Source organism: Dipodomys spectabilis, unplaced genomic scaffold, assembly GCF_019054845.1.
Source record: "Dipodomys spectabilis isolate Male_0828 unplaced genomic scaffold, ASM1905484v1 ptg000826l, whole genome shotgun sequence".
Lineage (NCBI taxonomy): Eukaryota > Metazoa > Chordata > Mammalia > Rodentia > Heteromyidae > Dipodomys > Dipodomys spectabilis.
In genome coordinates this window covers 26,892-41,741 of record NW_024871503.1, presented here as the reverse complement: position 1 = coordinate 41,741, position 14,850 = coordinate 26,892, and the positions used below count along the sequence as shown (strand labels likewise).

Below are 14,850 nucleotides of genomic sequence, written 5' to 3'. Positions count from 1 at the left end.
GGGTGCCTGTGGGAGGAGGTCCCCCTGTTGTCCCCCCCGCCCCGCCCCGGCTCCCAGTCAGGATCCGATGCCCAGGGCCCAGGCCTCGGGTTCCATCCCCGGGCCTGCATGGCGGTGGCCTGCTACATCCCTGTTCTTTCTCTTTTTCCTTGTGGGTGTGAACAGTCGCCTGTCCGCTTGTGGTGTCCTCGGAGCCCATGGGTCTGCCGCGGTCGCCATGGTGGAGGTGGGCTCTCTCCTCACGGCGGTGCCCGGCCTCCGCGACTTCGCCAAGGACGAGGCCCTGAAGAGGACTTACTTCTACCCGGCCGGGGACCCTGCCAGGGCCCCCTCGGCCCGTGTCCTCAGGACCCCCGCCCGCTGCTTCCCGCTGCCTCGACTGACCCCCAAACCCTTCTCCAAAGAGCAGGGCCTCCGCTGGGGAGCCCCCGGCCCGTCCAGGCCCGGTCCCGCCGGGGCCCCCCAGGCGGCCTCGCGGGGCCCGGACGGCAGGATGCCCAGCCTGGCCGGGCAGGAGGTGGGCGGCGGGGAGGCCTCCCGGGCCGGCTCGGCCTCCCCTCACAAGGCCTCCGATCTGCGCCCCTCTGTAGCTGTCCTGGACACCCACATTGCCGGTCCCCCGGTGGGGATGGGCACCGGGGAGCCGTGTCTGGGGACCCGCGCGAGTGTCCCCCGCGACCCTCCCTGCAGCTCCAGGCCCCAGCTGGCCGTCAAGCCGGCCTTGCCCACTCACAAGCCCCCCGGGAACCTCCCCCGGCCGGCCTCCCTGTCCCTGGATGCCAGATCGGCTGCCCCCCAGCACGAGGAGGAGGGCCACGCACCTGGGCCCCGGCTGCGACCCAGGAGGAGGCCCGTGTCCGCCGTCTTCACCGAGTCCTTGCTGCTTCCCGGGCCAGGCCCGGGTGGGGCGGCCCTCGGGGGGAAGCCGCCCCCCGTCCCTCCCGAGAAGACCTGGGTCAGGAAGCCCCGGCCCCTGTCTGTGGACCTCACAGGCCGCTTCGAGAGCAGGGAGGTCCTGCTGAGGAGGGGCGTCGGGCCCGAGCGCCCGGCTGCAGAAGGGGCCAGTCCTGAGCCCACAGTGGACGTCCCAGCGGCTTCTTCCCGGCTGGACCTGGACGCAGATTTCTGGGAAGTGGCCAGGAAAATCCAAGACCGGAAGGAGAAGATGCTCTTGAAGCAGGCAGAGGCAGACAGCCCCAGAACCCGAGGGGGCCATGCCAGGGCCATCTCGGGAGGAGACCAGAGTCCTGAGGAAGAGAAAGACCGGCCGGACCCTGAGCCCCAGAAAGTGCCTGAGGCCCCTCCTGTCTGGCTAGGAAGAGGCCCGGGACCCGCCGAGGCCAAGAGCAAAAGGGCTGACCAGGAGGCCTCCGTGGGGGCAGAGTGGATGCCCATGAGCAGCGTCAAGAAACGTCTGAGCCTGTTTGGGGAAGAGAGGGCCTTGGCGCCGGCAGCGGGATCTGAAGCCACCGTGGCCACCCCCGAGGTTCCTCTGGCAGCACCGAAGTTGGCGAAGGCAGGTGTGAGTGTCCAGGAGCGGATCAAAGGCTGGGCAGCTGAGAGTGCCGAGGAGAAGGTGGAGATCGGGAAGAGGGCGCTCCAGGCTCGGCCGAGGTCAGCGGATTTGACCAAAGTGTAAGTGGTGACACACACACCCTCCATGGATGTTGTGGGAACCGATGAGCAGAGCCTGGGTAGCCTGGGTGACCCCCCTGCCTGCCTCCCCTCCCCGCCGCTCCCTCCACTTTGGAGGCCTTACCTGGGAGTAGGCTGAGGACTCCCAAGTTGTCCAGGATTAAAATGCCAGGAACCCGGGCCTCCTCAGCTGCACTCCAGGGCAACCCATGATGTGCTAGCCAATCAGCGCATAAGTGTGAAAAACATTGGCCAATCAGCAGATGAGCCTGTAATATGCCGGCCAATCAGTGAAAAATGCTGTGACATGCTGGCCAATCAGTGAGTAAGTCCATAAGATGTTGGCCAATCAGCAACGGAGCCCACAGTATACTGGCCAATCAGTGCAAAAATCCCTAACACGTTGGCCAAGCAGGGAGTCCTGTTGGTTCTAAGCCTGGCTGGCCTCTGCCTCCCCTGCCCTGTTTCCCTGGGTGTCCTCCCGCCCAGGAGCAGTGTCACCACATAGTTTGTTCCGGGAGGGGCAGCCTGCAGGGCCCACGTCAGACCCTGTTAAAATCACACAGGACTACCCAGTTCTCCCACCCCCACTGACCCCCCACGAGGCCCTGCCTCAGTGTCTCCTGGGAAGGCTAATGTTTTGGTAAGTTTTTAAAAGCACCGCTGAGCTCAAGACGGCAAAGACGCGGAACCTCTGGGCTGAGGACCCTTTGCCACTGTGCCTTGTGTGCCCGGGGTGGGGGCAACACATGGGATTGTGTGAAAGATGGGGTCCAGGGTGCGCTCCAACCTCTCAGCCCCACGCCTCTCAGGAAGCTTCTTCAGCCATGTATCCCAGAGATTCTAGATCTCCCCCCCCCACACTCCGTTTATAACTGGGTCAGATGAGTCAGACACTGGCTTGACCCCGGTCACCCAGAGTGGCAGGGACAGCACCCCCCGACATTCCCTGCTGCCTAGCCGCCCTCTGCCCCCGTCCCGTCTCCGGCCAGTGTGCAGACCAGGAAGAGTGGGCGTCTGGCCGGGCCCTGGGTTGCCAAGGAGAACCATTCATTATCTCTCCCCAGGCATCTTTAGTCTCTCCCGGACGCCTCCACGTAGCTATTAGGGTCACGGGTAGCCTCGTATCTGCCCTGTCGAGGAGAGTGGGAGGTGCTAATTATCCCCAGTTTATAGAGGAGGAACTCAGGTGAGGTCACACGCCCCGCCGAGCTCCCACAGCGAGAAGCAGCTGGGACCGGCTCCCCTGAACCCCCGCGGGTGTCTCCCCCGGGGCCAGCCCAAGGTCCCTTCCACGCCAGAGATGCTCTGCTTACGGTAAAAAGAAAGGGCACCGCCTTCTTCTCCACAAGGAAATGGGGGTGGGGTGGGGGCAGTGTGGCTTATGGACATCCGGGTATCTTTCTCCCTTGGGCCCCTGAGCTCCTGGAGCTCTTTGGGCTAAGGGGCCTCACAGCTTCTGGTTCCATCCATCCATCCATCCACCCATGTATGGACCTTCATCTCTGTCTCAGGTTTTCAGGTTCGGCTCCCAGCAGCGAGATCAGATATGAGAAATGTGCTGCGCTGGGTTCAGAGCGGAGAGAAAAGGTAAGCCGCGGGTATTTTCCTACCGCTTGGTTCCCAGGGTGAGGTTACTCCTGTGGACAGAGAGCAACTGTGACCCGGGAGACCTCACGCCGACTCTCGCGTGAACGAGAGGACACCTCTTCCTTCCACCTTGGGACGCTCTCCCTCCTGGTGTCAAATTCTGTCCGCAAATGAAACTGTCATGTATTTCTCTTTTCTGTGTGCAAAGAAGAGGGATGAGGCGGTGTTAGGAGCTCCTGTGTTGTTTTGATTTTTGCCACTACTGAGGTTTGAGCTCCAGGCCTTGCACTCCCTGGGCAGGCGCTCTACCACTTGAGCCACGCCACCCACTCCTATTTTTGCATCAGTTACTTTCAAAGTACAATCCTGCTTTACCCTTGGGCCAGCCTGGGCTGTGGTTCTCTTCCCCGTGTCCCTGGGGATGGCAGGCTTATGCCACTGTGCCCAGCCATGGTGCTGCTGTCAGAGCTGAGCGTACAAGCACAGGCCACCATGCTCAGTCATTGGTGGAGATGGAGTCTCTTGAATTTGTTATCACCAGATGGCTCACAAGCAGGATCCCTGACCTCCCACCTCCCAAGTAGGTACAATTACAGGCTTGAGCTACCTCTCCCGGCTGAGCTTCTGTTTTTATTATACCACTAAACCTTAGCTTTAGAATGTTCTCTCCTGTTCTCTTCTTAATGATTGTTTAATCCTCACCTCAGTTTGCCCTCCAAGAGAAAGGAGTTGAAAATATTTCTCTCTTACCTGTTCAATAAGAAAGAACTTGCAAAATAACTGCTTGGTATAACTGGTTTGTGGTTGATGTTTTGGCAGTTTAAATTCTTTTTTGGGCAGCTTTATTAGCCGGGAGCAGGTGGCTCATACCTGTAATCCTTCCAGGGAGGTGGAGATTGGGAGAGTTTGCAGTTGGAGGCCAGGTAATGAGTGAAAGATCCCATTCCAACAGCCTGGCCCGTAGGCACGTGCTTGTCACCCCAGTGACGTGGGAAGAATAAATAGGCAGGTAGTGATCCAGGCATCTCCACAGGGTGACATTTGAAAACAATGCAGGGAAAAAGGACTGGAGGCGTGGCTTAGCAGAAAAGGGCCCTGCTTCCCCATAGGGGCGTGGCCTGCCAAGGGACTTCCATGTCCAGTAGGGAGCCAGCCATGAGTTAGGGGCGTGGCCACTACACAGGGGTGTGGCTTCCTTCTGGGCGTGATTCCTGCAGGTGTGGCCATGCAGATAGGACGTGGCTGTGGCAGGGACGTGGCTATGCAAGTAGCTGGCATGGCCCAAGTGTCAGAGTACCTGCCTGGCAAATGCCAAGGCCCTGAATTCAAAACCTAGTAAGTACGGCTGGGCGCTGGTGGCTCACGCCTGTAATCTTAGCTTGTCAGGAGGCTGAGATCTGAGGGTCGAGGTTCAAAGCAAACCTAGGCAGGTAAGTTCGTGGGCCGCTTATCTGCAGTAAACTACACAGAAAACTGGAGGTGGTGCTGTGGCTCAAGTGGTATCCTTGAGCCAAACAGGCTCAGGGACAGCGCCCAGGCCCTGAGTTCAAGCCTCAGGAGCAGCACAAAACAAGAACAGAAATTTCAAAACAAAACACAACAAAATGCCAGACCTAGCACTGTCTAAGTAATCAAATATAGGTAAACGTCAACCATTAGGTAAAATGCGATGACGTCGCTCAAGGCCTGCCGCGCTGTCCCCTGGCCCCGCGCCCTCACCCGCACTCCCACGCGGAGCCTTTGGTGTGTTAGGGACTCCTGGTTTTTGCAGGAAAAGCAACCATTTCTGCCTCCGGGCCTCTTCCTCTCCTCTGGTCCTCTTAACACTGCTGTGTGCTCTTCCCCAGCAGAAGATGGAGAACATCCCCACCCCACGAAGCCCCTGGAAGCCTGGGGACCCCCAGAAGGCGTCCAGACAGACAGAGTGCCACGCCGGCTCCAGCCAGGACCCGGACAGCCCTGGGCAGGCTTCTCGGGTCTCCCCTGAGGGCGAGGGAAGCTTCCAGACGGTGTGGGCCACTATGTTTGAGCACCACGTGGAGAAGCACTCGGTGGCTGAGCAGGGTGCCCACCTCCCAGCCAGCCTCTCGAGTCCCAGATCCAGGCCTGGGGGTGGATCGTGGCCGGCGGGCCAGGCCGTGCTTTCTGACTGTGTTCCCGGACCGTGCCCCGCGCCAGCACCGGAAAAGCCGACGGTGGGGGACAGCCGCGGCCAGGCCTCCCTCCCCAAGCACCCGGCCAGTCTCCCCTGGGTGCAGAGGGTGGAGCCCAGGCTGGACATCGTGCATGCCATCGGGGACAAGGCTCACAGCGAGGCAGTGGCCACGGCCGTGGGGGACAAGGCGCTGACCCTGCACAGTGCCAGGTCCCGGCGCTCACTGCAGGGCCGGCGGCTGACCCAGGAGGTCAGCCCTGCTGCCCCCGAGGACGGGCCTGAGGCTCCGGTGGGCGCCGTGCACAGGGCCAGTTTGATTTGGGAGGCTCGAGGACAAGAGAGCATCGGGCCGAAGCTCGACTTCCAGGAGCCCGGGGCCGCCCCAGGGAGCAGTTGCTCGGCACCCAGGGGGACCGGCGGGGCAGGGGCACCCTGGCACAGCGCCGCGGCGGCCCGCGCCCAGGAGACCTGCTCTCGCCGGGACATCTCCACCAAGGTGGCCCAAGCCGCCCCTTGGGAGGCCCAGCGCCAGGGCCCGGACGGGGTTGGGCACAAGCCTGGAGCCGACCGGGCGCCAGCTCAGGGTGGCACCCCAGAGCCTCCGGCCTGGAGCAAGGACCAGGCCTGTGAACCCCAAGCTCGAAGACATCCAGAGGCCAAGGAGCCCCTCCCAGCTGCCTCGGCGGGCGACCCTCCGCCGGCCCGGGGGCCAGAGCCTGGGGTCAAGCTGCGGAAACCCCACCCCGGGGACCCCAGAACGGACAGGTGGAGGCGGCGGACTCTGCCCCACGCCACCAAGTTCGATGTCTTCCGCTTCCTCCCCCCAGAGAACTCGCACAAAGCGGAGCAGAGAGGCCCCCTGTCCCCCCCGGCGGGCGCCCCCCGGAAGCCCCCGGAGCCGCGGGGGGTACCCGCAGGCCCCTCGCGGTCCCCCGCCTCGCCAGGACCCCTGGGGTCACCCGGGGAGCCCCCGGCCACGTTTTTTGCCGTGACCTACCAGATTCCTGATACTCAGAAGGCGAAGAGCATGGTGAAGCTGGGGCTTGAGAACTTGCCGGAACATTCTCGAAAAACAGCCCTGGCTGCGTCCCCCCATGCTTTCCCTTCTGCTGTGGTTCCTCCAAGCCAGGAACAGCCCTCGGGGCCCCCGGGCAGCAAGCCCCGGGCCCCGGGCAGCGGAGGCGACCACGCCACCACGGCGCCCAAGGCTAGGAAGGCCACGGAGCGTCCCTGGTCCGTGGGGGACGGGGTTCGGGACTGGCCCGGGGACAGGCCGCTGGCCACGGGCGCTCTGTGGATACCCCCGGGCTTGCAGGACGGCTCTGCACCCCCAAACCCCAAGAAAGACAGCTGGCATCAGGGGACCCTGAGTGGCCCCCAGGCCTCTCCTGACCTGAGAAGCCAGTGGCAAGCCGGCGGACAGCCGGGCAGGAGGAAGACCGGCGTGATCAGTGACACTTTCCCTGGAAAAGTGAAAGATGCCTACAGGCCCAGCGTCCTCGACCTTGATGCCCTGATGGCCGAGTACAAGGCCAAGACCGCCAGCGCCGCCGGCCAGCCCCGGGCCCCGCCGCCCAGCCCCACGGAGGAGGCCGGCACCTGGCCCCCGGAGAGGCCGGCCCGGCCCGGCGGCCTGGCTCCCGAAGCCCAGGGTGCCTGGAAACGAGCCAGCGTGGCCCAGATGGCAGATAGTCCCACCTTTGGCCCCAACAAGCCACAGATGGGGGACCTGGGGCCCCCCAAGTTCACCTCGCCCTTGTGGGGCCCGCCCCTGTCCATTCCTGCCCAGGCTGCTTCCAGCCCCCCAAGGAAAGTCTCTGCCCTCACCCAGGAAGGACAGGGCGCGGTGGCGACCAAGTCCCAGAGCCAGCCGGCCGGGGCCAAGCCCCCTGGCGGGGAGGATGCCGGCAGCAGCGGGACCTGGGTGGCCCCCAAGTCACCCCCCGCCGAGGCGAAGAAAGGCCCCCCACGGACACCCAGCAGGCGGGGGCAGGGGGACGGCCTGGCCCCGTGGAGCGGCCCCCCGGGTGAGCCCAGAAGGCCGCTGGATGTGAAGAGGGCCTGTTCCGAGAAGGGATCCCCTGCCAGGGTCCGAGAGGGCCTGGCCGCCGCCCAGGAGGCCGCGCAGAGGCGGCCAGAGCAGCCGAGGGGGAGGCCCGGCCTCACCCCAGAGCAGCCCGAGGCCCAGGCGGGGTTGTGCCGGCGGGAGCCCCCCACTCCGGACAGCCAGCCGGTGAGTGTCCAGCCTCTCAGGTCCCCCAAACTAAAGCAAGTGGAGGGGCCTGCTGGGCCTCTGGGGGTGGGGTGGGGGGATGGTAGCGGATGGAGGGATCAGGTCCCACTGGACGCAGCATTTGCTGCTCATTGGCCAGTTCTCCACATGTGACCATTGGGGCTCGGAGCTGGTGGGTCTCGTTTACTAAGAGAATCTGAAGCCGGGCACAGCGGTGCATGCCTGTAATCCCAGCTACCCAGGAGGCAGAGATCCGGAGCATCAGAGAGGGGCACCGCACAGACCAAGTGTGGTGGGCAGAGCAGTGGGCTCAGGACGGAGGTGCCTCTGAAGTTGGAAGTTGGGGGCGGTTGGGATTCAAACCCGCATCTCCCCGGGCAGAATCTCGCCCTCAGCTCCCGAGTTGAGCAGAGGGGAGGCTCATGCCTCTGGCCTCCTGCGCGGGGTCCCACCCTGCTCCGGGGTGCTGTCCTGGGAGCCGAGGGAGAAGGAAGAGAGCCTGGGAATGGGTCCCTGGGCCCAGCCTTGCTCACCAGGCCCATCCGCCGCCTGCCGCATCTCCTGGTAGGAGCCCAGGGCCCGAGCCCTCCAGCGGCGATCCTCCTATCTCTGCCTTCCTCACAGCCGGGATTACAGGGGGTGCCGCCCTGCCCAGCTTGCTGACCGAGATGAGGTCTGGCTGGCTTTTCCTGCAGGCTGCCTTTGTCTGTGCCTCTCCTGCCCTCTGCCTCGTGGGCTGTTGGGATTTACAGGTGTGAGCGAGTCTCCCTGCCCGGCCCACCCTCACTCTTGGGAGAGGGTTTCTGAAATCATGCTGTGTTTTGGGAGTGTACACCCCAAAGGACGTGGTTATAACCAGAGACCCCTTCTCTTCCTTCCTTCCTCCCTCCCTCCTTCTCTCCTTCCCTCCCTCCCTCTCTCCTTCCCTCCCTCCCTCCCTTGCTTTCTTTCACCACAGCATTTTCTTCCCCTCCCTCCCCACAAAGGCTGTGTGGGCCAAGTGGCTGGGTCCTGGGTGGGAGGTGAAGGGGACGTGTGTGTGTGTGTGTGTGTGTGTGTGTGTGCATGTGCGTGCATGCGTGTGTGTGTGTGCATGTGCGTGCATGCGTGTGTGTGTGTGTGTGTGTGTGTGTGTGTGTGTGTGTGTGTGCATGAGGGACCCTGGCTGGACCTCACCCGCCCCCACCGGCTGGAGTCCCCTGTGTGATTTCTGGGAGCTTCCAAGAGCCAGTTCTTGGGCTGGAGATCTCTGCTAGCTACAGACTTCCACCTGCCTTTCTATTTTCTGTTAAAAATGTTCACATAATGATGCGTTTTAGACAACGCCGGGTTTAACCCCGGAAAGCCTCTGTGTGCTCTCTGTCTCTATCTGTCTCTCTGTCTGTCTGTCTCTGTCTGTCTGTCTGTCTGTCTCACTGTGCCAGTCCTGGAGCTTGAACTCAGGGCCTCACCCTCTCACTTGGCTTTTCCACTCAAGCCTGGAGCCACAGCTCCGTGTCGGTGGTGAGCCTCAGGGTAAGGAGGGTGGCTGGCACTTGTGGGCCCCCCCCCCCCGTGCCAGGTGGGGAGAGGACCTGCCCCCTGCTGGCTGGTGATGGCATCACTCCCTCACGTGGCTGGCACAGAGAGGTTGAGACGCTCTTGGCGGTCACACAGCGCCCAGTCCCGCAGGCAGGCACCTGGAACCCGGCCCGCAGGCGGGAGACCCACACGGCCCTTTCCTGTGTTCTCAGGTGTCCCCGTGGGATGTGGGCCGCAGCAGCGGCCCCCGGGGCAGTGAGCAGCCCCTCCGCACGCTGTTGCCAGGGGCTGCCGGACCCCGGAGGAGCCAGAGCCTCTGCCAGGACCAGCGGGCTGTGCTGTGCGTGGTGAGTGGTGCCCGCGGGCGCGTGGCCATGGGCTCGAAAAATCCTGGCGTCCTGGGGCCGGGAAAGGGTGGGCAGGCCTGTGGGGTGAGGGGGGGGACCTGGAGGCGCTCTGGGGGGAATGCCACCCTAGCCATGGGCAGGACCTGCAGCTCTGCAGTCTGAAGGTTCTGGGTTCGAATCCTGGGCCTGGTTGTCTCCGCATCTTGGAGATTCTGCGCTGAGTCTGGGGGCGCGGCTCCTGGCTCGGGCTGTGTGGTGGGCCTGGTTCTTCAGGGCTCCGCGTGGCGCGTGGGGGGCCGTTTCTCTGGCCTTCATGTGCTCGGCTGTGAGGGGCGATCGTGTCCACAGCGCTGACCAACGTGGCGGGGGTCGGGGGGCTCGGCGTGGTCCCCCGCACCCCCAGCGGCTTCTCCCCACATTGCGGTTATTGCCTGGTTGTGGTGTGGCGTCTCTGGTCCCCACTGTCCTCTGGCTTGGCTCTCGCCGGGGGCCGGGCTTGGAAGCGAGGGTCCTGGGGGTTGAGGTGAGGCCAGGCCGGCCACGTCTGTGACCTCCGGGTGGTGTTGGATGGAGCCTTCCATCCTGTGCCCTTCCAGCTCCGCTGCCTCAGTTTCCTGCCCCTGGCCTGTCCTCGGAGCCCCAGGCCGGCCCTTCCTGACGGTGCTTGAGCTTTACTGTGAAGGAACAGGTCAGGGGGAGGAGAGTGCTCCAGGCCCTGGCGCCTCCCCTGCCACTCAGGGGCCCCCGGGAGGCGGGGCTTGCCTTGGCCCCTCCCCCAGGCCCCAGAGCCCTGCCCCTTTCCTGAGCTCCTGGGAGGCTGGGACTCCTGCCTGCAGTCCCGGGGGCGGCCACGAGGGGCGCCCCTCCCCGTGCCTGCAACACTCCTCCAGGGGCTTAAGAGAGGTGGGTTCGAATCCCAGCTCTGCCATGGGGCAGGCAGGCACCTAGCGGGTCTCCTGGAGACGCAGTTTCTCCTTCCACAAGGTGGAAGTGGTGCGTGTGGGAGCTGAGCGAGGCCCCCTGGTGGTGAATTCTCAGTGCCGCAGCTTCGTGGGTGCACTTGCTTCCTGTCCCTGCCCCTCTCCCTCCCCTCCCCCTCCTCCCCCTCCTCTTCTTCCCTCTCCTCCTCCCCCTCCCCCTCCTCCTCCTCCTCCTCCTCCTTCTTCTCTTCCTCCTCCTCTTCTCTTCTTCTCCCTTTTTCCAGCCATTTGACTCTGTGTAACTGAGGCCCAGGCAGAGGCCTGAGCTGGCTCTGGTGACCTTGCAGAGGTGCACGGGGATCCTGGCCCCTGTGGCCACCCCTGTTCCTCCTGGGGTGGCCCAGGGGACCACGAGGAAGGCTGACAGCCCTGTGTCAGAGAGGACACATCCCTGGGGGGGGGGGTGGGCAGGATGGCGCGGTGCGTGGAGCTGGGCTGGAGAGAGGCCTGCGTTGCTCACAAGGACTGAGTGTGTTCATCTACTGGAAGGTCTCAGCTCTCTCCGGAGCTCCTTGCTGGAGACGTCAAGGGGTGTGTGTGTGTGTGTGTGTGTGTGTGTGTGTGTGTGTGTGTGTGTGTGTGTGTGTGTGTGTGTGTGTGTGTGTCTTGGGTGGATCTGGGTGACAGGGCCTGCCGACAGCACCGGCAGCCGGGAACCTCAGGGCCCAAGTCTCCCGGCCTCTGGGCACTGGCCGGGCTCAGAGAGACCACAGGTCACGGCACACGCGTGGGCAGATACTTGGCAGGGTCGGTCCGCGCCAGAGTCCACGCCGAGAGAGGAAGTCCACTGGACACCGGTGCTGGGCTGTGGTACGCGCGCTTGCTGGGCCTGGGTCTCCACCATGCAGAGCCGGGGCGGGGGGCGGAGCGGGGCCGAGGCCGGCTGTGGTGAGACCCAAGTTCACCTGACACACGGGAAAGTTCTGCGCATTGCTTCTGTGTGGCCCCTGCTGGTCGGAGAGGCTGAGAGCTAGGCAGCTCAAAGCTCAGCCCACGGAGGTTCATTTTCTTTCTTTGTTTTTTTTTTTTGGTCTGTGTGGGGTTTGAACTCTGGGCCTGGGCGCTGGGCTCTTCAGCTCAAGGCGAGTGCTCTACCACTTGAGCCACAGCGTCACTTCTGGTAGCTTATTGGAGATAAGTCTCATGGACTTTTTTGCTCAGGCTGGCTTTGAACCATGATCCTCAGCTCTCAGCCTCCTGAGTTTCTAGATTACAGGCATGAGCCACCAGCGCCCGGCCAGTTGAAAACCAGCCAGGCCAGAAAGATGGCCCAGCCAGGGCCCCAACACAGACGCCGAGCTGTGCCCGGCCGGGCTGAGGCGTTGGTATCGGGAGAACTTGGTGGTTATCTGTGCACAAATTTGTCTCTGATATTCATTAGTTCACCCATCCTCCATCCGTCATCCACCCTCCCTTCCTCCCTCCTTCTCTTCCCCTCCTGCCCCTTTCTTTTTTTGATGTTCAGAATTGTAATTTCATGTATTCTCACCACCTCCCAAAGGAAACCTGCGCCCAGCAGTCTCCCACTCCACCTTGCTTTTGGCGCCGCTGGGGTCTGAACTCAAAATCATTTGGTGCTTGCCAGGCCGGTGTTCTACCAGTCACACCCACAGCTCCTTGGGCTCTGGCTAGTTTTCAGGTAGGGTCTTTGTGCCCAGTCCTCGCTGTTTATGCTGGGCTGAGTGGAGTGTGCCCCCGGCTCATTCCTGTCTACCACGTAAACACCCCATGGAGGTGAGTGTGTGGTGTGATGGCAGTTAGGGTGGTCTCCACTTCGGGCTTCCTGTCTGCATCCCGTCCTTTGTCCGGCCCTGTGCCCGGGTGTCCCTCTCTCCCCGGCTTGACTCTCTGGTGTGTTTGTTTGCTGATTTCCTGTCTGTCAGCTCCGCCTTCTCCCTTCACTCCAGAATTGCAGGCTGTCGGGGCCGGCTCTCCTTATCAGCCGGCCATCATCTGTATCCAATCGGGTCACACTGGAAATCCTTGTTGCATGCATGAGACCTCTGTGCACCCACAGCCAAGTGGGGGGGGCACTGTGTCCCCCACTAGCCCGATGAGAGGGAGGGTCATTCGTCCTTCATGGGGGGGGGGCCACAGGGTGGAGTCCTGACCGGCTAGCAGACAGGACAGGGGGAGACAGGAAAGGGGACCCCTGGGGGGCAGTCTGGGTAGGGACGGGACTGCGTAGCCTGGGTGGTCCTGGGAGGACCCAGCCCACCTCCAGACTGCGCAGCAAAACTCCTGTGCTAGCCAGGCTCCCGTGGCTCACGCCTGTAACCCCCGCTACTTAGCAGGCTGAGATCCAGGGATCAGGGTTCAAAGCCAGCTCAGGCAAGAAAGTCCATGAGAGATAAGATAAGACATAAGATGGCTCATATCTCAATCGGAGAACTAACTGGCAAAAAGCCGAAAGTGGAGCTGTGACTCAAGCGGTAGAGCCCCACCCAACCCTGAGTTCAAAGGACCGCATCCAGGCCCCAAGTTCAAGCCCCAGTACCAGCACAAAGAGGGAGGAGAGCGGGAGGCCACTGCGCTGAGTCCCAAATGCCAGCCCCCCTCCCAGCGGCAGCCGGTGCAGACCCCGAGCCTGGAGCCGCCTGGGAGGACAGCGGGGAAGGGGCCTCTCCTCAGTTCCTTGTCCAAAGAAGGGGTCCCATTTTCCAAGCAGAACTGGTGATGCAGATTTGAATGTGACATTGTCGTTTTCACGTGCTAGAGCAAATACAGAGAGATGCTAGGATAGAGTAGACAGAGATAGGCTAGACTGGAGCAGATAGATGCTAGCGTAGAATAGACTAGAATAGACGACAGACCGGTGACAGACTCGATGGGGCGATGCTAGGTAGCCAGGTGATGGACTAGAACAGATAGATTGATGGATAGACAGTAGATAGGAGGCTCACAGGCAGGCAGACACAGGAGGCCCCAGCCATCCTAGTCCTGGGGGCCCACAGCTCTGGGGGGTGACGGGCTGGGGACACACGGTGGGGGGGGGACAAGCCATCTGGGCCAGGGCACAGCCTCCTGGGCTCTGCCCGGCCGCCAGCCCCAGTAGGCTCCAGGCCCGCCGCGTTTCCTGCGCAGTGAACAGAAATGACCACCAGGGGGCAGGGAGGAGGAGGCCCATTGCCAGCATTGGGTTTTATTGGTAGTTGTTTTTGTTTGTTTTGCAGGTACTGAGTTAGAACTCAGGGCCTCACGGTTGCCTGGTTGGCTAACAGGGCTGGTGCTCTACCACTTGGGCTCTGCCCCTAGCCTGGCTTTCTAGTGGCGAATGGGAGAAAAGGGTGTCAGACTTTCCTGCTGGGGCTGGCTATGAACCCTGATCCCCGAGTAGCTGGGATTACAGATGTGAGCCCCCGGCGCCCAGCTGTTACCAGCTTCGAATTCCTTCTGCATTAGACCTGAGCCTTTCCTCGGTACGTGACTGGCCTCCGTTCTTCGGGCCATTTAGGGGCTCTGTCCGCGTAGCTCGGGAACTAGTTTCCGTGTGTGTGTGTGTGTGTGTGTGTGTGTGTGTGTGTGAGTGTGTGTGTGTGTCTTGCCCTGGCCTGTCAGCCAGCGTGCGTTTCCAGCTCATGAACTTGGTGCCAAGGCCGCCCTGGGTTCCACAAGTCCTGGGCAGCGCCACAGCCCCAGCAGCCCAGAAGTGATGTTGTCTTTTGCTGTATGGCGGGGGGGTGGGGGGGGGAGGGAAAGCATGGGTACCCCAGAATTCAAGGAATAGAGGTTTTGCAGAGATAGGGAATCTTTTTCTTGAGTTGGGGGTCCCTTGAGATGAGAAACTTTTGAAAATGTCTTGGAAGCTGCCGCGGCCGCAGGCCCCCTCCTCTAAGAAGCCCTCCGGGATTGTACCTGTGCTCAGCCATTCCAGGCCCCCTCTTGAAGCCCTTGTCCCTGCGGAGCGTGAGGCCTTGGAGGACCAGCTCCCTATGCCTGGGCCCCCCACTCTCACAGACTGAGGCCCAGGGGTCCCTTTCTCCCCTACCTTTCAGCCCCTGAAGGCGTGGGGGGTGTGGCTGAGGGGTTCGGGGTCCAGCGGCTGGCCCTGGCTGTGCCCGCCGCACTGTGCATGCCCGCCTGGGGCTCCCCCTTGCGGTTCTTCCCTTCCTCGTGTGTGTGGTCAACTCCCATCCGTCCTCTAGGGGACTGGGACACAGAGAGGTCGTCCCCAGCCCAGCGCCACACAGCAAGCCATTGCACCACTCAGCACCCTGACTGAGCATGGCCCCTCCCGGCGTCTGCGCCCTGGCCTCCGGAGGCCTGGGGTCACTGCAGGCTTGGCTTTCGGGGCGCCCTTGGGCGCTGGAGCAGTGCACAGTAGGCCTTCTTCCCTGGTTATTTGATTGGTAGCTGCACGGCTGATTTCTTGCCCTGATGGAGCGGTGG

General features: G+C 62.6%; 1 protein-coding gene across 1 annotated transcript in view; it reads left to right on the top strand.

Annotated features, from left to right (window-relative positions):
- The window catches only part of LOC122102686 (uncharacterized protein KIAA1671-like), a 55,582-nt gene that overhangs the window by 24,423 nt on the left and 16,309 nt on the right, over positions 1-14,850 (top strand). The window contains exons 2-6 of the mRNA XM_042673427.1: positions 166-1,635; positions 3,150-3,225; positions 5,073-7,613; positions 9,347-9,548; positions 9,830-10,004. Of these exons, the coding sequence (XP_042529361.1) occupies positions 218-1,635; positions 3,150-3,225; positions 5,073-7,613; positions 9,347-9,548; positions 9,830-10,004 (4,412 nt within the window). The 5' untranslated portion in view covers positions 166-217. The remainder of the gene's footprint in view (positions 1-165; positions 1,636-3,149; positions 3,226-5,072; positions 7,614-9,346; positions 9,549-9,829; positions 10,005-14,850) is intronic.